The sequence below is a fragment of the Salvelinus alpinus genome, chromosome 19, assembly GCF_045679555.1.
Source record: "Salvelinus alpinus chromosome 19, SLU_Salpinus.1, whole genome shotgun sequence".
NCBI lineage: Eukaryota > Metazoa > Chordata > Actinopteri > Salmoniformes > Salmonidae > Salvelinus > Salvelinus alpinus.
The window spans coordinates 27948411-27971272 of NC_092104.1; the positions used below are offsets into that span (position 1 = coordinate 27948411).

The window sequence follows — 22862 nt, forward strand, 5'->3', positions numbered from 1 at the left end:
TTGTTTATGGCCCTTTTTTGCCATTGAAATACATTGGAGAACATTTTACATATTGTTGTAGTTAAAGTATAAATGCTATACAAAATATTTTCTCAAGCAATCTAAGCTCAGGAGGTCTGCACCTAAAAGTTTCGTACTCATAGCTTAAATCCTTTAAGCGCTAGAGCGAGGGAAATAAATATGATAGTAAGACTATGCAAGAAATCTTCAGGAAACACACTAATAAATTCACTTCAATAAAAACATTTTTTTTAAAGCCTTGTATTTATTTAGGGTGTCAACTGCGTGGTAAGAGTCTAAGGCTTCATCTTCAAAAAGATTTTGGGATTTTCATTCTGTCCAACATTGATCAAATCTCCTTCTAATCATCAGTTTCAGACTAGCACAAATAAGCAGTATTAAAAATGTATCAAAGCACAACCAGAGAAGGACACATGGTCCAAGTGAAATATTAGCCCTTCCCCTGAACAGAACAGCCAAAAGGTTCTGTGTGGCTGGCTGAGGTATGGATAACTGGCTCCCTGGTATGGGTAATGGGGTTGTGTTGATGGGACTGTGTTGGTAATGCAGGCTGCAAAGCTGGTATCAGTGTCCTCTGTGTCAGATGGGAGGCCAGCTCTTGGCCACGTCTTGGTGCTTAGCTTCAGGGATCCACTGGCAGTACGCAGTCAAGAGGACTGGAAGGAGAAAATTATGAGAATAGAGAACATCATGTTAAACAATTTGACACGTTTGACAGTCTCTCATTGAAATGACACAAATACGTACATTTGTCGTTGTTCTTCCAAGATGAGAGCAGTACGTCTCTGCAGTCCACTCTCTCTGACACCAAAGCTCCCAGCAGAGCCTCAGTCCTGGGCTGGAGTCTGACAGAGGAAAAACATTAAGCATTAACACAGACAGACCATCCTATGTGGTGTAGTGAAAGGAACGCTTGGCTTACTTTGCCCAGGTCTTCATCATGATGGAAGGGTTTGAGAGAAGATAACTGCTGTGCTGCTTCAATTTAGGGCAGACCTGAAACACATGACACACAAATAAAAGTGAGTGCAGTCAACCTCTGTTTTACTCCATCTAACCAGGTTTGTCCCAGAGATCTGTACTGCCTGATCTGACACTATAGAGTACACATAGGTTAAAGGGTTTCCTTTGGGATGCAGCCAGTGCTTTCAGTACCTGTCCTTCCAGAAGGAACCTGGCAAACAGTTTGTATCGCTCCAGGCCATCTGGGTAATCCATCTCTATAGCAGGAAGCTGCCAGCCACATCGGACTGAAGGGAGATACGGGGAATAGAGTGTTAGGCTCAATCTCAATCAGTGTTTCTGTGATTCTTCACATCCTCTCTCCTCGCCTCCTTTTCTACTGTATTAGAGAAGGTCCAAGGTCCCTCTCCTCAGACCTTCCTCTTCAATACGTTTTGAGGAGATGAGGGGATTCAAGGAATTGAGGAAAGATGAATTGAGACGGAGCCAGAGAGATCAGAGACGTTACAGCCCACACAGACCAGGGAGATACTAAATTACTGAACGTGACAAAGACAGGCATGGTGTAGAGCAGACTCACAAAAGGTGCTGGTACAGTGACATTTGACCCTGCCTGTAGAGGCACAGAGCCATGGCAACGGGGTCTCCAGAGGAGATCCAAAATGGCAGTACTGGGTGAGGAGCTGGGGAACCCACTCTGGTTCTACCGCTGACACACCTGAGAGACAAATCTCCCTAGTTAACAGCTGTTGGCATAACGGAATACTGATGACATTAAACTGTACTATAATCAGTGGAAGTGTTTCACCTACCTCTCATGTACATTTTGGTGGTCTCCAAGACCTCCTGATAGACCACAAACTGAGGTAGCGTTTTAAACAGGGCTGAGGAGGGGTGGATGTAGACTGGCTCATCCAGGAGTGGGGTCTGAAAAGGGTTAACACAACATTATCAACAAGCAGGATCAGAAAGGGGACTAAGAAACACAAAGATTTTTTAAAAAATATTTAAAAAAAAAAAACTTTCCTCACCAATCAGTGTTATAGGTGAACTCACCTTGTATGCATTCCTCCATTTTAGGTCTAGTAGTTCCTCTTGCTGTACCCGTCTGGCGAGGTGGTCTCCCAGTCCCGCCAGCACTATCTGACGTAAACACACCACCTGGCTCTCAGTAGGTGGAGCCATCTTACAGTCCACAAACACACCCACCTCTGGACACACTGAGTTCACTATTGAAGGAGAGGACAGAGTTTTTACTTAAGAATTGCACTGTTGGTTAGGGCCTGTAAGTAAGCATTTCACTGTAAGGTCTACACCTGTTGTATTCGGCACACGTGACAAATACACTGAGTGTGTGTGTGTGTGTGTGTACCTGCGTTGGTGAGCTGTCCTCTAAGTCGTCTGATCTCCAGCATGGCTTTATACCTCAGTCCATTCTCCTCACAGAATTTAAAAGTGCAGCCAGCAAACTCACACGCACCCACAGCACCTGAGGTAACCCATCATACTTTAACACAGACACATGCAGTACACTACCGGTCAAAAATGTTAGAACACCTACTCATTCAACAGTTTCTCTCTTTTTTTGTTTTACTATTTTCTACAATGTAGAAGAATAGTTAAGACATCAAAACTATGAAAAAACACATATGGAATCATGTAGTAACCAAAAAAAAAAGGTGTTAAACAAATCAAAATATATTTTATTTTTGAGATTCTTCAAATAGCCACTCTTTGCCTTGATGACAGCTTTGCACACTTTTGGTATTTTCTCAACCAGCTTCACCTGGAATGCTCTTCCAACAGTCTTGAAGGAGTTCCTACATATGCTGAGCACTTGTCGGCTGCTTTTCCTTCACTCTGCGGTCTAACTCATCACAAACCATCTCAATTTGGTTGAGGTCGGGGGATTGTGGTGGCCAGGTCATCTGATGCAGCACTCTATCACTATCCTTCTTATTAAAATAGCCCTTACACAGCCTGGAGGTGTGTTGGGTCATTGTCCTGTTGAAAAACAAATGATAGTCCCACTAAGCCCAAACCAGATGGGATGGCATATCACTGCAGAATGCTGTGGTATACATGCTGGTTAAGTGTGCCTTGAAACGCTAAATAAATCGCAGACTGTGTCAACAGCAAAACACCCCCACACCATAACACCTCCATGCTTTACGACGGTGGGAAATACACATGCAGAGATGATCCGTTCACACACAAACACACAGCGTCTCACAAAGACACTGCAGCTGGAACCAAAAATATCAAATTTGTACTCCAGACCAAAGAACTAATTTCCATCAGTCTGATGTACATTGCTTGTGTTTCTTGGCCCAAGCAAGACTCTTCTTCTTATTGGTGTCCTTTAGTAGTGGTTTCTTTGCAGCAATTCGCCCATAAAGGCCTGATTCTCCTCTGAACAGTTGATGTTGAGATGTGTCTGTTACTTGAACTCTGAAGCATTTATTTGGGTTGCAATTTCTGAGGCTGGTAACTCTAATGAACTTATCCTCTGCAGCAGAGGTAACTCTGGGTCTTCCATTTCTGTGGTGGTCCTCATGAGAGCCAGTTTCACCATGGCGTTTGATGGTTTTTGCGACTGCACTTGAAGAAACTTTCAAAGTTCTTGAAATGTTCCGTATTGACTGACCTTCATGTCTTAAAGTAATGATGGAATGTCATTTCTCTTTGCTTATTTGAGCTGTTCTTGCCATAATATGGACTTGGTCTTTTACCAAATAGGACTCTTTCTGTATACCACCCCTACCTTGTCACACCACAACTGACTGGCTCAAACACATTAAGAAAAAAATTACACAAATTAACTTTTAACAAGGCACACCTGCTAATTGAATGCATTCCAGGTGACTACCTCATGAAGCTGGTTGAGAGAATGCCAACAGTGTGCAAAGCTGTCAAGGCAAAGGTTGGCTATTTGAAGAAACTCAAATATATATTTTGATTTGTTAAACACTTTTTTGGTTCCTACATGATTCCATATGTGTTATTTCATAGTGTTGATGTCTTCACTATTATTCGACAATGTAGAAAATAGTAAAAATAAAGAAAAACCCTTGAATGAGTAGTTGTTCTAAAACTTTTGACCGGTAGTGTACAGAACACACACACAAAGAAAAACACCACCACACCGTCATACTCCAGCCTTACCCAGCAGGACCATGAGGTCCCCCAGCAGTAGAGAGGCTCCCTGCCCAGCCCACAGCCTCCTCATCTGGGCCAGCCGGGCTCGACGCTGGGCCAGCTTGGAGCTCTCATCCTCACTACCAGCAGGTCTGGACCAATAGAGACGGCGGAGAGAGAATGTAGAGACGCAAACACATTAGGATCTTGTTTAAATATGCATTTCACAATAAGTAACGAAACCAAAACTCTGTTTGATCAGAAACACGTGCTATTCTAATGTCTATGTATTTTAGAATAATCCCATAAACACATTTCCTCTACTCTCTCTCTGCCCCTCACCTGTCCAGATCCTCAAAGATCTCCCGGACCGTCATGGCGGCCACCACAGCGATGACGTAAGGCAGACAGTCCTGCTGCTTCCCTAGCGCCAGCATCTTAGCGTAGCGTGGTGACACGGGGAACGACGCCATTGCCCTGCCCAAGGGGCTGATGGGACAGCTCAGACGCGCTCGCTCCATCTCCTTAACCCTAAAGCAGATAGAGATGGATTGATCGGTGGGTGAGTTTGCTGCAGGAGGGGATAGTGGGGTAGAGGATCTGAAGAGGGGACTTCAGATATACCTGCTGAGAAGGGAGTTTTTGAGCAGTGAGGTAGGTTGAGTGAAGGGTGAGGTAGAGTGAGTCAGGTTTAACTGCTTACCGTCCGGTGCGCGGCGGCTCCTCTAGTGCTCCCAGTGAAACCAGTAACTGTTCTGCTGCCACCAGCGCCTCAGCTGAGGGAGTTGTGGGGAATGGGAAGTTGACCACCTGAACACACAGGAACAAACCATTAGCCAAATAGGTAGTGTCTGACTAAATTCACAGGAAGACTTTCTCCCTCTTAACAGCATCAATCAATGTGTTATTTCTCTGACCTTGTCTATGTTAAGGTCCTTCATCTGTAATACCAGGTCCTCAACTGGCCTGCGGGTGATCTCTGCCTCCGAGAACAGACTGAAGTCTCCAAACACCGCTGATGAGTACAGCCTAGCACACACAGTCATAGCACATTCAATTTTATCCCAGTTAGAAATGATTGAGGTTAAAAATGGGGTGTGAAAGCATTTACTTTAACAATTAAACACCCCTTTCTAGTGCTGACCTATAGCAGTGTCCAGGTTCGGTACGGCCTGCCCGGCCTGCCCTCTGATTGGCTGAGGCCTGTGAGGTCCAGGAGACCTTGAAGCAGGAGACCCCTGTGACGCGGTCGTAGAAGCGCTTCTTGACCCGACCGCAGTCGACCACATACTTTATCCCCGGGATGGTTAGAGAGGTTTCTGCTACATTGGTAGCCACGACACACAGACGTGCACCATGAGGAGGGGGCCGGAACACCTGGACACAAAGATTAGAAACACACATATACACAGTTGAAGTCAGAAGTTTATATACACTTAGGTTGGAGACATTAAAACTCGTTCTTCAACCACTCCACAAATTTCTTGTTAACAAATTATAGTTTTGGCAAGTCGGTTAGGACATCTACTTTATGCATGACACAATAAATTTTTCCAACAATTGTTTACAGACAGATAATTTCACTTAATCACAATTCCAGTGGGTCAGAAGTTTACATACACTAAGTAGACTGTGCCTTTAAACAGCTGGGAAAATTCCAGAAAATGAGGGGATGGCTTTAGAAGCTTCTGATAGGCTAATTTACATAATTTGAGTCAATTGGAGGTGTACCTGTGGATGTATTTCAAGGCCTACCTTCAAACTCAGTGCCTCTTTGCTTGACATCATGGGAAAATCAACAGAAATCAGCCAAGACCTCAGAAAAAACATTGTAGACCTCCACAAGTCTGGTTCATCCTTGGAAGCAATTTCCAAATGCCTGGAGGTACCACGTTCATCTGTACAAAGAATAGTACGCAAGTATAAACACCATGGGACCACGCAGCCGTCATACCGGTCAGGAAGGAGATGCGTTCGGTCTCCTAGAGAACGTACTTTGGTGCGAAAAGTGCAAATCAATCCCAGAACAACAGCAAAGGACCTTGTGAAGATGCTGGAGGAAACAGGTACAAAAGTATCTATATCCACAGTAAAACGAGTCCTATATCGACATAACCTGAAATGCAGCTCAGCAAGGAAGAAGCCACTGCTCCAAAACTGCCATAAAAAAAGCCAGACTACAGTTTGCAACTGCACATGGGGACAAAGAGCGTATTTTTTGGAGTAATGTCCTCTGGTCTGATGAAACAAAAATAGAACTGTTTGGCCATAATGACCGTCGTTATGTTTGGCGGGAAAAAGGGGAGGCTTGCAAGCCGAAGAACACCATCCCAACCGTGAAGCACGGGGGTGGCAGCATCATGTTGTGGGGGTGCTTTGCTGCAGGAGGGACTGGTTCACTTCACAAAATAGATGGCATCATGAGGGACGAAAATTATGTGGATATATTGAAGCAAAATCTCAAGACATCAGTCAGGAAGTTAAAGCTTGATCGCACATGGGTCTTCCAAATGGACAATAACTCCAAGCATACTTCCAAAGTTGTGGCAAAATGGCTTAAGGACAACAAAGTCAAGGTATTGGAGTGGCCATCACAAAGCCCAGACCTCAATCCTATAGAAAATTTGTGGGCGGAACTGAAAAAGCGTGTGCGAGCAAGGAGGCCTACAAACCTGACTCAGTTACACCAGCTCTGTCAGGAGGAATGGGCCAAAATTCACCCAACTTATTGTGGGAAGCTTGTAGAAGGCTACCCTAAACGTTTGACCCAAGTTAAACATTTTAAAGGCAATGCTACCAAATACTAATTCAGTGCATGTAAACTTCTAACCCACTGGGAATGTGATGAAATAAATAAAAGCTGAAATAAAACAACTATTATTCTGACGTATCACATTCTTAAAATAAAGTAGTGATCCTAACTGACCTAAGACAGGGAATTGAAAAAAATGAGTTAAAATTTATTTGGCTAAGGTGTATAAACTTCCGACTTCAACTGTACATGCACAATAAGCATGCACACAAGGACAAGCTCACATGCAAGCTTGCACAGACAGACAGATCAAAGATCCATGCATTAATGCAACGATATCACTTAATTAAACCGCTTATGGCTGGGGGCAGTATTGAGTAGCTTGGATGAATAAGGTGCCCAGAGTAAACTGCCTGCTACTCATGCCCAGTTGCTAATACACTGCTCAAAAAAATAAAGGGAACACTTAAACAACACAATGTAACTCCAAGTCAATCACACTTCTATGAAATCAAACTGTCCACTTAGGAAGCAACACTGATGGACAATAAATTGCACATGCTGTTGTGCAAATGGAATAGACAAAAGGTGGAAATTATAGGCAATTAGCAAGACACCCCCAAAAAAGGAGTGATTCTGCAGGTGGTGACCACAGACAACTTCTCAGTTCCTATGCTTCCTGGCTGATGTTTTGGTCACTTTTGAATGCTGGCGGTGCTCTCACTCTAGTGGTAGCATGAGACGGAGTCTACAACCCACACAAGTGGCTCAGGTAGTGCAGTTCATCCAGGATGGCACATCAATGCGAGCTGTGGCAAAAAGGTTTGCTGTGTCTGTCAGCGTAGTGTCCAGAGCATGGAGGCGCTACCAGGAGACAGGCCAGTACATCAGGAGACGTGGAGGAGGCCGTAGGAGGGCAACAACCCAGCAGCAGGACCGCTACCTCCGCCTTTGTGCAAGGAGGTGCACTGCCAGAGCCCTGCAAAATGACCTTTCAGCAGGCCACAAATGTGCATATGTCAGCATATGGTCTCACAAGGGGTCTGAGGATCTCATCTCGGTACCTAATGGCAGTCAGGCTACCTCTGGCGAGCACATGGAGGGCTGTGCGGCCCCACAAAGAAATGCCACCCCACACCATGACTGACCCACCGCCAAACCGGTCATGCTGGAGGATGTTGCAGGCAGCAGAACATTCTCCACGGCGTCTCCAGACTCTGTCACGTCTGTCACATGTGCTCATGTGCTCAGTGTGAACCTGCTTTCATCTGTGAAGAGCACAGGGCGCCAGTGGCGAATTTGCCAATCTTGAGCCACTTGTGTGGTTGTAGACTCCGTCTCATGCTACCACTAGAGTGAGAGCACCGCCAGCATTCAAAAGTGACCAAAACATCAGCCAGGAAGCATAGGAACTGAGAAGTTGTCTCTGGTCACCACCTGCAGAATCACTCCTTTTTTGGGGGTGTCTTGCTAATTGCCTATAATTTCCACCTTTTGTCTATTCCATTTGCACAACAGCATGTGCAATTTATTGTCCATCAGTGTTGCTTCCTAAGTGGACAGTTTGATTTCATAGAAGTGTGATTGACTTGGAGTTACATTGTGTTGTTTAAGTGTTCCCTTTATTTTTTTGAGCAGTGTATATGCATATTATTAGATTTAAATAGAAAACACTCCGAAGTTTCTAAAACTGTTTGAATGAAGTCTGTGAGTATAACAGAACTCATATGGCAGGCAAAAACCAGAGAAAAAAATTCCAACCAGGAAGTGGGAAATCTGAGGTTTGTAGGTTTTCAACTCTTTGCCCATCGAAGATACAGTGGGATATTGGTCATATTGCACTTCCTAAGGCTTCCACTTCTTTAGAACCTTGTTTGATGCTTCTACTGTGAAGGAGGGGGGAATGAGGGCTCTTTGAGTCAGGGCTCTGGAAGAGTGCCATTAGCTGACCAGGCGCGTTCACGTGAGAGAGTTAGCTTGCGTTCCATTGCATTTCTGAAGACAAAGGAATTCTCCGGTTGGAACATTATTGAAGATTTATGTTAAAAACATCCTAACGATTGATTCTATACTTTGTTTGACATGTTTCTACGAACTGTAATATGACTTTTCGTCTGAACTTACGCATGGACTTTCCCGCGCGTCGTGAGTTTGGATTGTGTACTGAACGCGCGAACAAAAAGAGAGGTATTTGGACATAAATGATGGACTTTATGGAACAAATCAAACATTTATTGTGGAACTGGGATTCTTGGGAGTGCATTCTGATGAAGATCAAAGGTAAGTGGATATTTATAATGCTATTCTGACATCTGTTGACTCCACAACATGACAGATATCTTCATGGCTTGTTTGGGCTCTGAGCGCTGTACTCAGATTATAGCATGGGGTGCTTTTTCCATAAAGTTTTTTTTAAATCTGACAGAGGTTTATCTAAAGTTCCATGTATAATACTTGTATCTTTTATCAATGTTTATTATGAGTATTTCTGTAAATTGATGTGGCTCTCTGCAAAAATCACTGGATGTTTTGGAGGCAAAACATTACTGAACATAACGTGCCAATGTAAACTGAGATTTTTGGATATAAATATGAACTTTACCGAACAAAACATACATGTATTGTGTAACATGAAGTCCTATGAGTGTCATCTGATGAAGATAATCAAAGGTTAGTGATTAATTTTATCTCTATTTATGCTTTTTGTGAGTCCTCTCTTTGGCTGGAAAAATGGCTGTGTTTTTCTGTGAATAGGTGCTGACCTAACATAATGATATGCTGTGCTTTCGTACTAAAGCCTTTTTGAAATCGGACACTGTGGTGGGATTAACAAGTTTATCTTTAAAATGGTGTAAAATACTTGTATGTCTGAGGAATTTTAATTATGAGATTTCTGTTGTTTTGAATTTGGCTCCCTGCACTTTCACTGGCTGTTGTCCTGTTACAGGGATCCCAGCCATAAAAAGTTAGTCTAGTGTAGATTTCTTGTGCCAAGTGGCCCGTCTTACCTTGGCCTGCTGCTCTGGAGCCAGGAGAGAGTAGAGGGGGAGGACATAAAGAGGGAGGGACGGGTCCGCCTTCTCCTCTACAGACACGGAGAGAAAGAGAACATATGAATCAAGGATACATACCTGAGAGCTGTAGGGCAACACATACACCTAGCTGTCCTTTTCTCTTACCTGTGTCTGCAGCGTCGTCTCCTAGTTCCAGGTCTGACCCCTCATCATCTATCCCCGCCAGACGGTCCTCGTCCCCCTCATCCACCGGCAACGCTGAGTAGTTATCCAGGTCAATACGGGGCAGGGACTACTCACAAACAGAAACCACACACAAACAGCATTAAAACATTCACTCACACACTTCTCAACAGTGACAGAATAACTAAGTAGTACGTACCACAGTTCTCTTATGTTTGGCTTTCTTAAACTTCTTCATCTCATCTGAGGAGTCTGTTGCTGCCTCCTCTCCCTCACCTTATCAGAACACACAGTCATACATTTTACACTGTGTAAAGACTGTGTGTGTGTGTAAAAAAAGAATTTAAACAAAACATACCAGTAGCTGTGTTGCCCCTCCTGAAAGGGAAGGCCCTCCTCAGTCTCCTGCAGACAGAGTGGACCTCAGCCTGACCCGTTAGGAACACCAGGATACCCCCAGGGGGCAGCATGCGGTGGATCTTACAGGTCTTGCGGAACACCTCTCCAGCGTAGTCCTCCAGAGGAGTCCGTTTGTTAAAGTGGACGCTTACAGGGAACTGACGGGCCTCCACCTTGATGACGGGAGGAGGAGTAGGAAACAGCTTCCTGTTTTCTGTGAAGTCCTCCACACGCAGTGTAGCTGACATCACTATCAGCTTCATGGGGTGGCCTTTCTGTATGACACACAGGAAACAACAGGGTAGGAAAAAATAAGGACAACAGCAAGTTGGGTAGAGAAGTCTGCTAATAAATCCTTATTAAACACATTTTCGATTTAGTAAATAGTTTATAAATCTTTACATAACAGTTGTGCATATAATAACAGGCTCAAGGTGTCAGGAACCCCCAGTCACTTGTTGATGTTCTTTTTTTAATAACAAAAAAAATGAACCCTGTCTGTCTGACCTTGTTTCTGAGTGGTACGATGCGTGACAGTAGGCCAATCAGGATGTCTGTGTACACACTCCTCTCATGGGCCTCATCTATGATGATCACACTGTACCTCTGGAGCAGGAAGTCCTACAGCAGAGAGAGACAGAAACTTAGATTGCGTCTCAAATGGCACCCCATTCCCTATACAGTAGCGCACTACGGGCTCTGGTCAAAAGTAGTGCAACAAAGGGACTAGGGTGCCATTTGGGTGACTAAGGCAAATAGACTGAGAATGGAGTCATACAATAAATATGGAAAAACATGGGGGGGGGGGGGGGGGGGCAGATAAGTAGGGAGAGGGAAAGATGGAACAAGTGAAGGGAAGGATAGAGAATAAGGAGGGGGTGGGAGGATTACCTTCTGAATCTCCTTCAGCAGGACTCCGTCTGTCATGAACTTGATCTTGGTGTCACTGGTCACATTCCCCTCATAACGGATCTGGTACGAAACTACCCTAACAACAGACAACCAAACACACACAGAGCCTCAGACACAACCAAACACAAATGGAAACTAAATCCAAACACTAACCATTGTGCGTGTGTGTGTACCGTGTAGACAGGTTCATCTCTTTGGCCACTCTGTGGGACATACTGACAGCTGCCACTCTCCTAGGCTCTGTCACACCAATGATTCCAGTGCCACTGGAGAGAAACAAGAGGGAGAGGGGTAAACAGAGATATGATGGTATTAGTGGAGTGAAAAAAGGCTTCAAATGAACATACAAAAAGATAAGTGGTGAATAAGAGTGAAGCAGAGAAAAGGAAGAGCAGGGTGTGTGTTACCTGGCATATCCAGCCTCGTACAAGAACTGGGGTACCTGGGTGGTTTTACCACTTCCTGTCTCTCCACACAGAACGACAAAATGGTTCTCTCTCACCGCCTCCATGATCACTTGCTCCTCAGCCAGCACTGGCAGCCTCAGACGGGCCTCCTACACACATTGCAGGACAAACACACAAAAACACATGCGCGCGCACACACAGCAGGAGAAATAAAGACAAATGTACACGGCTTGAGAAAAACAAAGAGAATGTGCATGAGAAACAAACACACAACACAAGAAACACACACCTGCATCTCTGGCAGTCTGTCCACGGAGATGAAGATTGCTGGCTCGGATGGCTTTTTACTGGAAGCCCGGGCAGGGCCCGACTCCTCGCTCGTCTCCTTTTTCTCTTCTTTCTTTTCCTTTTTCACCTCTTCCACCTCTTTCTCCTGACAGGCAGAGGCTGGCTCTTTAGATTCTGAGACATTAGTGGCCTCCACCCTTCTATTTCCCATCCCTCCATTATCCATCTCTTCATCAGATGAGTCCAAATCACTACTCTCCTCTTCTGCCTTCACTTCCTCCCGTGCTCTTCGTTTCCTCTTCCTGTTGGCTCCACTCAGGCTGCTGATCCTGGGCCCTGATGCTCCTTCATCTACCTCATCAGGAGTCCTGAGAAAGACAACACCACAGAGGATCACACACAAGCCTTCAGTAGACCAGGACACTATGCCTCCAACTGAATATCATTGTTCATCAGTCAACCTGAGCTTATGGAAAGCTTCACTAAACCAAATGCTGCTACAATGGCGTGACAGTCCCACTGCCTTACTGTTTGGTCTGGTACTGCTTGTCTCCTGTGCCCAATTTGGAGGTGGTGTAGAGCAGCTTCAGCTCAGAGTCAGGCAGCTGCACTTCAGCCAGTTTGGCCAGGATGTCTACTCTCTGGAAGTCAAAGGAGGAAGATGATGAATAGTGTAGTTTCATGTTTTTGTGCAGAACTATTTCAAATGACACACTTCATAATTATACTTGACTGGAACTGGCCTGGTCTGACTCAGAGAAGGCAGATTGAGAATGTTACCTTGGCTTTCTTCTCTTTGACCTCCAGGACTTTTTGTAGATGTTTCCTCTGTTTCTTGGTAAGGGGCTGTTTCTTAGTAAGGGCCTTCTCAATGCCCCTCTTCTTCTTGGCTTTGGTGGCTGGGAGGACCAGGGCATTGCACTCGTCCACCCCCTTTAGGTTGGCCCCGTCTGTGGGACAGAGAATCATGAGTACACAAGAATCACACCCATTACAACACCAACCTCACAAACAGTAGTTTTACATTTTAGTAGCAGACGCTCTTACCCAGAGCGACTTAACAGTAGAGTGCAAAAATGTTCATACTTAGTTACCATGCATCTCTCCCCTTCCCCACCCTCGTGTGTACCTACATATTTTGAGAGCCATTGGGCCACAGGCGCTTGAGTGTTGTACCTTTGAGTTCCACTACAACAGTCTTCCCCTCCTCCTTGGCCTCTGGAGGTGGATGTGTCTCGTTCTGCTCCCGTCCCTTCCAGTTGTGCCTCTTCCTCAGTCGTCCCATCTTACGGCACGTAACAGACAGTAGTTCTATGGATCGTACAAAGATAGCATCGCATTGACAGGGAGGTGAGTGCTACAAGTTCCCATTTAAATATGTCGGTACTAATGCGTTGTTAAGCTGTTTTGAAAACAAATGCAGCCGCTGGTAGAAAGAGCCTAAACAGCTACGGTAGCTAACGTTACTGATGCTAGCAAAACTATTCTTGTGAAACGCTAACTCCATTGGCTAGCTAATACAAAACACGAACAACAACACTTACCGTGTCAATACGTAGAAATTATGGTAATGTCTGGCGCATAAACGTTAAAGACAAAATGCCATCCAGCTCGCTCTTGAAACTTTTCCAGGATCTCACGTGTATACAACATCAAGCCTGGGTCCGTCACACATTGTGTTCCGACACTGATACATGATCAGTATGAAAGTTCCGCCCTCTTTTTCAGAACGCTATGGTTATGTATTTATGTATTACAATATCTTTGAACGTTCCAGTGAATAACGCATTTTTATTCGATGAAACAGGCGTACAATAGCTAATATGACACATGTGTATGATGGTGTGCTAAACTGCTCTGTGTGGAAGTGTATGGAATAGCCTAGGTCTAAAGTAGCCTAGGCAGACGATAGCGGGCGCCAGATCTGCACTATCGTCTAGGGTTGATGTGCCTAGTAGTAATACCAAAGACAGTACAAACTCTGTGTCGTCCGTGGACCGGGTCCTACATAAAGCATCCTCCATTCATGCTGAAAAAGCATAATTTTACTCTTTTAACTAGCTTTAATGGCGGGCCGTCGAATAAAAATAACTGAAGCTGGTTGAGATAATGCCAAACGTGAAGAAAGCTGCCATTAAGACAAAGGGTGGCTACTTTGAAGAATATCAAATACACTTTTTTGGTTACTACATGATTCCAAATGTGTTATTGCATAGTTTTGATGTCTTCACTATTATTCTACAATGTATAAAATAGTAAAAATAAAGAATAACCCTTGAGTAGTAGGTGTGTCTAAACTTTTGACTGGTAATGTACATCCCAAACCTTTAAAAATACACCCATTAAAAAAATTATAACACAATACAGTATTATTGTAAATTAAATGTCTATCTATCTGTCTATCTATCTGCAATGTATTCAAAGCTTGATGTATTATTTTAACAGCTTTTTATTGAGTGATGCAAGCAACGAAACATATTGAAAGAATCTTCAGAAAATAAATGCATAACCACTTAGATTTGCCCATGTTTCTTGTCCTGTGAGTCTCTCTGGAATCTCCAGTCTCCAGTGAATCTAACAAGTCCCCTTTCAAACTCACCAGCTTGACCCTTTTAAGGTTCTCTTTCAACTCTGCATTTTGCTGTTTCCACTCCCTATTTTCCCTCCTTGCCTACCTGGCCCCTCCCTCCCCTCTTCAGATGCTGCTGGCCTTCAGGGGCTCATACTCACTATTACTCATAAGCCCCTACCCCCCCAGCGAAGCTCTCCTCTGTGGTCCTTCGAGCCTCACGGGACAGCCTTTCAAACCTCCTCAGGAACACGACCACGGCACACAGCAGCCCCACCTGCACCGCCACAAACACAAACAGAAAGACCTGGGAGGCCAGTGCCAGGTCACAGTACCAGTAGTGACAGGACTCCAAAACCTCCTCCTCGGCCAGGTAGACCACCAGCCTTCCCCGCAGGCCAGGAGGGGAACCGCAGGTGACGTTGCTGTGTCCCGCGTAGTCGACAGGCTGTTTGAGCAGCCAGGAACGCAGGTAGAGCACGCCGCAATCACACGTCCAGGGGTTGCCATGGAGAGAGACAGAGCGGAGGGAGGAAAGGGAGTCCAGCAGGCCGTTGGGGAGCGTGGTCAGCTGGTTGTCGTGGAGACGGAGCTCGATGCTTGCGGGGGGGAAGTGGGAGGGTAAAGAGGAGGTGGTGAGGGTGCGGTTGCTGCAGTCTACCTGACCACCATGACAGGAGCAGGACAAGGGACAGCCTGATGACCCTTCAACCCTCCCTGGGGTCAGCAAGAGGAGGAGCAGACCCAGGAGTTGAGTCACACATGGCAGGAACCCCCTCATCATCACTGCCAACTCTGAAGAGGGAGGGAGGGTGAAAGGATGGAGAGAGAGAGAGAGGTAGGGAGACATATGTCATACTGGAAAGGTGGAGGAGAAACAATACCAACTCATGTCTGTGGATGTCTCTGCCATGTGAGGGATGCAGATATAATTTTAGTGTGAGTGTGAAATGAGTCCTTAAAATAGAATATGTATCATTCCAAGCAAGGGAGATAGCAACCCAAAAGGCCTTTTCACACTGCATTGTTCTTAGCACCAGGCTAGAATGGCCCTGGGCGGGGTCATTCCTACACTGTGGTACCTTTTTCTGTCCACAGGAAATATCATTTCTTATTTAGTGTTAATTGTGGATTCCAAAATGCTTTAAATATAAGGTCAGATGTCCTTTACCTTAAGAACACAAAAGTATGGATCTTGAACACTTTTTTTCAGTGGATGTAGGCATTTTTGCCATGTTCCTGGGTGTTATTCATCAACTTCCACGAGAAATATAAGCCTTATTAAACTAATAACATATTTACAATCTTACTTCATTATTTTATAGTCCTAGTTAAATTCTCTCTGATATTTTTTTTTCATGATTTTTGTATTTATTATTATTATATTTCAGATTTTTTTTATGTGTGACTGATATCACTTTTGTTCGTTGTTCACTCACAGAGCTATGGCTAATTTGGGCTTCAAATGTCCAGCCTGTTAGGTTCCACCCTGTTGGGTTTATGCACCTAACAAGTTGGGAAAATGCAGCAGCCAAAAAAGATGTGCCTTTTTTTCCCTGGAGTTATGAGGTCCAAAAGGCACCGCATTGTAGGAATGACCCGGCTAGCTTAGCCAGTGTTCACACAAACATTTGTTAACCTGGGCTAAGCGTTAGCCCTGGGCTAAGGATTCCGGTGGTGTAAAACACAAATGCTTTGTTAGTAAATTATGTCTTGAGTGTTGGAGTGTGCCCCTGGCTATCTGTAAGTTTATAAAACACACAAATTGTGTTTTCTGGTTTGCTTAATATAAGGAATTTGAAATTATTAAAACTTTTACTTTTGATACTTAAGTATATTTTAGCAATTACATTTACTTTTAATACTTGAGTAAAAGTGAAAGTCACCCAGTAAAAGTCTAAAAGTATTTGGTTTTAAATATACTGAAGTAATTATGATGATTGGGTACTATTTCCACCACTGAAGGATTCACACACTTGTACTCCAAAGCCCTGAGCTAACGGACAATTTGGACCAACATTCTATCTCTGACTCGCGCCCAATGTTATAAACGCTAAGACATTTATTAACCCATTAATTCCTCTTGCTTCTGGGCTAGCATTTGATTTCCTCTTGCTTCTGGGCTAGCATTTGATTTCCTCTTGCTTCTGGGCTAGCATTTGATTTCCTCTTGCTTCTGGGCCAACATTTGATTTCCTCTTGCTTCTGGGCTAGTATTTGATTTCCTCTTGCTTCTAGGCTAGCATTTGATTTCCTCTTGCTTCTGGGCTAGCATTTGATTTCCTCTTGCTTCTGGGCCAACATTTGATTTCCTCTTGCTTCTGGGCTAGCATTTGATTTCCTCTTGCTTCTGGGCCAACATTTGATTTCCTCTTGCTTCTGGGCTAGTATTTGATTTCCTCTTGCTTCTAGGCTAGCATTTGATTTCCTCTTGCTTCTGGGCTAGCATTTGATTTCCTCTTGCTTCTGGGCTAGCATTTGATTTCCAACAGTGATGGTTTGTATAAACCTTGCTGTCTGCCTGTCAGACATCAAGAAACAATGTTTCCCTTTTGAAATTCGATCTCGCTGCTGAGCAGAGAATGCTGTCAGCGAACGAGATATCAACTTTCCTGATCCAGGCGAAATCATGCAACAATATTATTATTATGGATATATGCAATGCTGGAGTGGTGTAAAGCTCGCTGCCATCGGACTCTGGAGCAATGGAAACGGTCTGGCAGTCCGACGGACGAATCTGGGTTTGGCGGGTGCCAGGACAAGCTACCTGTCCAAATGCATAGTGGCAACTGTAAAGTTTGGTGGAGGAGGAATAATGGTCTGGGGCTGTTTTTCATGGTTCGGGCTAGGCCGCTTAGTTCCAGTGAAGGCAAATATTAATGTTACACAATACAATGACATTCTAGACGATTCTGTGCTCCCAACTTTGTGGCAACAGTTTGGGGAAGGCCCTTTCCTGTTTCAGCATGACAATGGCCCTGTGCACAAAGCGAGGTCCATACAGAAATGGTTTGTCGAGATCGGTGTGGAAGAACTTGACTGGCCTGCACAGAGCCCTGACCTCAACCCCATTGAAAACCTTAGGGATGAAACCCTACTAATACACCACGGCTGGTATACCGAAGTAACCGCACGAGAAGGCTATAACAGACTTCCTCTGTCGCGATGTCCCTCTAAGGCCCTTCTGCTAGCTTGCTAGCCCCGGCCTGCTAGCTCTCTGAATCGCCTTGTCTCTAGCTAGCCTAATCTACTCACTGGACCCCTATGATCACTCGGCTACGCACGCCTCTCGCTAATGTCAATATGCCTTGTTCATTGCTGTTCTGGTTAGTGATTATTGTCTTATTTCACTGTAGAGGCTTTAGCCCTGCTCAATATGCCTTAGCCAACCACTTAGTTCCACCTCCCACACATACGGTGACATCACCTGGTTTAAATGTGTCTAGAGACAATATCTCTCTCATCATCACTCAATGCCTAGGTTTACCTCCAATGTATTTACATCCTACCATACCTTTGTCTGTACATTATGCCTTGAATCTATTCTATCGCACCCAGAAACCTGCTCCTTTTACTCTCTGTTCCGAACGTACTAAACAACCAGTTCTTATAGTCTTTAGCCGTACCCTTATCCTACTCCTCCTCTGTTCCTCTGGTGATGTAGAGGTTAATCCAGGACCTGCAGTGCCTTGCTCCACTCCTATTCCCCAGGTGCTCTCATTTGTTGACTTCTGTAACCGTAAAAGCCTTGGTTTCATGCATGTTAACATTAGAAGCCTCCTCCCTAAGTTTGTTTTATTCACTGCTTTAGCACACTCTGCCAACCCTGATGTCTTAGCTGTGTCTGAATCCTGGCTTAGGAAGACCACCAAAAACCCTGAAATTTCCATCCCTAACTATAACATTTCCCGACAAGATAGAACTGCCAAAGGGGGCGGAGTTGCAATCTACTGCAGAGATAGCCTGCAGAGTTCTGTCTTACTATCCAGGTCTGTACCCAAACAATTCAAGCTTCTACTTTTAAAAATCCACCTTTCCAGAAACAAGTCTCTTACAAGGTGCCGCTTACTATAGACCACCCACTGCCCCCAGCTGTGCCCTGGACTTTATATGTGAATTGATTGCCCCCCATCTATCTTCAGAGCTCGTGCTGCTAGCAGACCTAAACTGCGACATGCCTAACACCCCGGCCATCCTACAATCTAAGCTTGATGCCGTCAATCTCACACAAATTATCAATGAACCTACCAGGTACATCCCCAAATCCGTAAACACGGGCACCCTCATAGATATCATCCTAACTAACTTGCCCTCCAAATACACCTCTGCTGTTTTCAACCAAGATCTCAGCGATCACTGCCTCATTGCCTGCATCCGTAATGGGTCTGCGGTCAAACGACCACCCCTCATCACTGTCAAACGCTCCCTAAAACACTTCAGTGAGCAGGCCTTTCTAATCGACCTGGTCCGGGTATCCTGGAAGGATATTGACCTCATCCCGTCAGTAGAGGATGCCTGGTTATTCTTTAAAAGTGCCTTCCTCACCATCTTAAATAAGCATGCCCCATTCAAAAATGTAGAACCAGGAACAGATATATCCCTTGGTTCACTCCAGACCTGACTGCCATTGACCAGCACAAAAACATCCTGTAGCGTACTGCATTAGCATCGAATAGCCCCCGTGATATGCAACTTTTCAGGGAAGCTAGGAACCAATATACACAGGCAGTTAGGAAAGCTAAGGCTAGCTTTTTCAAACAGAAATGTGCATCCTGTAGCACAAACTCAAAAAAGTTCTGGGACACTGTACAGTCCATGGCGAATAAGAGCACCTCCTCCCAGTTGCCCACTGCACTGAGACTAGGAAACACTGTCACCACCGATAAATCCAATTGACAATTTCAATAAGCATTTTTCTACGGCTGGCCATGCTTTCCACCTGGCTACCCCTACCCCGGTCAACTGCCCTGCACCCCCCACAGCAACTCGCCCAAGCCTCCCCCATTTCTCCTTCACCCAAATCCAGATAGCTGATGTTCTGAAACAGCTGCAAAATCTGGACCCCTACAAATCAGCCGGGCTAGACAATCTGGACCCTCTCTTTCTAAAATTATCTGCCGAAATTGTTGCAACCCCTATTACTAGCCTGTTCAACCTCTCTTTCGTATCGTCTGAGATTCCCAAAGATTGGAAAGCTGCCTCGATCATCCCCCTTTTCAAAGGGGGAGACACTCTAGACCCAAACTGCTACAGACCTATATCTATCCTACCCTGCCTTTATAAGGTCTTCGAAAGCCAAGTTAACAAATAGATTACTCACCATTTTGAATCCCACCGTACCTTCTCCGCTATGCAATCTGGTTTCAAAGCTGGTCATGGGTGCACTTCAGCCACGCTCAAGGTCCTAAATGATATCATAACCGCCATCGATAAGAGACATTACTGTGCAGCCATATTCATCGACCTGGCCAAGGCTTTCGACTCTGTCAATCACCACATTCTTATCGGCAGACTCAACAGCCTTGGTTTCTCAAATGACTGCCTCGCCTGGTTCACCTCCTACTTCTCTGATAGATTTCAGTGTGTCAAATCGGAAGGCCTGTTGTCCGGACCTCTGGCAGTCTCTATGGAGGTGCCACAGGGTTCAATTCTCGGGCCGACTCTCTTCTCTGTATACATCAATGGTGTCGCTCTTGTTGCTGGTGATTCTCTGATCCACCTCTACGCAGACGACACCAATCTGTATACTTCAGGCCTTTCTTTGGACACTGTGTTAACTAACCTCCAGACGAGCTTCAATGCCGTACAACTCTCCTTCCGTGGCCTCCAACTGCTCTTAAATGCAAGTAAAACTAAATGCATGCTCTTCAACCAATCGCTGCCTGCACCTGCCCGCCTGTCCAGCATCACTACTCTGGACGGTTCTGACTTAGAATATGTGGACAACTACAAATACCTAGGTGTCTGGTTAGACTGTAAACTCTCCTTCCAGACTCACATTAAGCATCTCCAATCCAAAATTAAATCTAGAATCGGCTTCCTATTTCGCCACAAAGCATCCTTCACTCGTGCTGCCAAACATACCCTCGTAAAACTGACCATCCTACCGATCCTTGACTTCGGCGATGTCATTTACAAAATAGCCTCCAACACTCTACTCAACAAATTGGATGCAGTCTATCACAGTGCCATCCGTTTTGTCACCAAAGCCCCATATACTACCCACCACTGCGACCTGTATGCTCTCGTTGGCCGGCCCTTGCTTCATACTCATCGCCAAACCCACTGGCTCCAGGTCATCTACAAGTCTTTGCTAGGTAAAGCCCCGCCTTATCTCAGCTCACTGGTCACCATAGCAGCACCCACCCATAGCACGCGCTCCTGCAGGTACATCTCACTGGTCACCCCCAAAGCCAATTCCTCCTTTGGTCGCCTTTCCTTCCAGTTCTCTGCTGCCAATGACTGGAACAAACTGCAAAAATCTCCCTCACTAGCTTTAAGCACCAGCTGTCAGAGCAGCTCACAGATCACTGCACCTGTACGTAACCCATCTGTAAATAGCCCATCCAACTACCTCATCCCCTTACTGTATTTATTTATTTATCTTGCCCCTTTGCACCCCAGTATCTCTACTTGCACATTCATCTTCTGCACATCAATCATTCCAGTGTTTAATTGGTATATTGTAATTACTTCGCCACCATGGCCTATTTATTGCCTTACCTCCCTTATCTTACCTCATTTGCACAAACTGTATATATACTTTTTCTACTGTATTATTGACTGTATGTTTGTTTATTCCATGTGTAACTCTGTGTTGTTGTATGTGTCGAACTGCTGTGCTTTATCTTGACCAGGTCGCAGTTGTAAATGAGAACTTGTTCTCAACTAGCCTACCTGGTTAAATAAAGGTGAAATAAAAAAATAATAATAATAAAAATTGGAATGCCAACTGCAAGCCAGGCCTAGTCGCCCAACATTAGTGCCGAACTCACTAATGCTCTTGTGGCTGAACGGAAGCAAGTCCCCGCAGCAATGTTTCAACATCTAGTGGAAAGCCTTCCCAGAAGAGTGGAGGCTGTTATAGAAGCAATGGGGGACCAACTCCATATTAATGCAGATCATTTTGGAATGAGATGTTCGACGAGCATATGTGTGTATATGAGGATTTGAAAATTACATCTAACCTTTGATCTTAATAACAATTCAGTTATACTCCATAGTAGTTGTTTTCTAAAGAGGAAACATTGTTGTCCTACATTTTTATAACTACCACTGGAAGAAAAATGTATCTTTGACAGGTTTGTCAGACATCTGAGACCATTCTCCAATCAAATCAAATTTGATTGGTTGCGTACACATATTTATCATGCTTGTGATATCATACACGGAGAAAGCCTAATTAAACAGTTAAGTTACAGTCATAGTGAAAGGTGTTATGGTCTGGTTATGGTCAGGAGAGGGTGCCTTACCTTCCCTGTTGTGTGTGGTCATAGCAGGAGTGTGTGGTCGTAGCAGGAGTGTGTGGTTGTAGCTGTTGCATGTGTTCATAGCAGGAGTGGTTTGCTACTCATCACTGAGAGGCATGAGAGTGTATACAAGTCCAAGCTGGCCTGCACTGATAAAGCACCCTGACACTCACATATGGTTGACACACACTACTGATTGGACACAGGAAGAACATATTTATTTAATGTCAGCAGCATTTGACTCCTTATCGCTGCCATAGAGGCTCCTGTCAGGGAAGCCTTATTTAAGCTTCAGGGGGGTGTATGGATTCAGTTAATACTAACACTACTGGCCCCTATTGATACATCTCTACAAACTATCCACAGATCAACAGTATTTTACCATACTGTATGTGACATACCACAGTACACTAGCTTAGCAGCTAAGCTTCCTGCTTCTCTGGGTGCAACCCAGGATAAACTTTCCCCACAACGGCTCGTAGGTTCACCGTCTACAGTAACTATACTATAGCTGCAGCAAAGCCCTCATCATTCAGCTCCAAACAGTCAGTTGGGTTAGTGATGGATCTGACTGTGGGCCAGAGGGGAAGTGAGGTTCAAGGAGATATGTTGTGACTCAGCACTTTATTCAGCTACAGTAGCCAGATGCAGGCCTGCCTGCATGGGGCCTACAGGATGTCTCAGGGGCTGTGGCTCAAATGGTACCCTATTCCCTATATAGTGCCCTTACTGCCCTAAGGCTCTCGT

The 22862-nt window shown here is 44.8% G+C and overlaps 1 protein-coding gene and 1 pseudogene across 1 annotated transcript; both read right to left on the bottom strand.

Moving 5' to 3' along the window:
• Nucleotides 1-245: 245 nt before the first annotated feature.
• On the bottom strand, nt 246-14121 carry dhx37 (DEAH (Asp-Glu-Ala-His) box polypeptide 37). The gene is made up of 26 exons (XM_071352748.1): nt 13622-14121; nt 13254-13388; nt 12858-13027; nt 12606-12718; nt 12079-12445; nt 11790-11938; nt 11556-11648; nt 11362-11458; nt 10978-11091; nt 10430-10745; nt 10271-10347; nt 10054-10180; nt 9883-9959; nt 5267-5499; nt 5040-5151; nt 4826-4932; nt 4465-4653; nt 4150-4274; nt 2357-2473; nt 2041-2213; nt 1797-1911; nt 1565-1702; nt 1177-1271; nt 944-1017; nt 769-866; nt 246-677 (listed from the first exon to the last, which is right to left on the bottom strand). The coding sequence occupies exons 2-26, from the start codon at nt 13360-13362 to the stop codon at nt 601-603; spliced, it is 3462 nt and encodes a 1153-aa protein (XP_071208849.1). The 5' UTR covers nt 13363-13388; nt 13622-14121; the 3' UTR covers nt 246-600.
• A 387-nt stretch (nt 14122-14508) lies between these two features.
• On the bottom strand, nt 14509-22276 carry LOC139545220 (platelet glycoprotein Ib beta chain-like; annotated as a pseudogene).
• Between the last annotated feature and the right edge of the window lie 586 nt (nt 22277-22862).

What these genes read in the sequence shown, in the direction of transcription:
- dhx37 (XM_071352748.1), bottom strand. Translation starts at nt 13,362, where the DNA reads ATGGGACGACTGAGGAAGAGGCACAACTGGAAGGGACGGGAGCAGAAC. An exon ending in AAGCAGTACCAGACCAAACA is followed by an intron (nt 12,446 to 12,605) that starts GTAAGGCAGTGG and finishes TGTCTTTCTCAG; the next exon opens with GACTCCTGATGAGGTAGATG. An exon ending in TCGTACCACTCAGAAACAAG is followed by an intron (nt 10,746 to 10,977) that starts GTCAGACAGACA and finishes TGTGTCATACAG; the next exon opens with AAAGGCCACCCCATGAAGCT.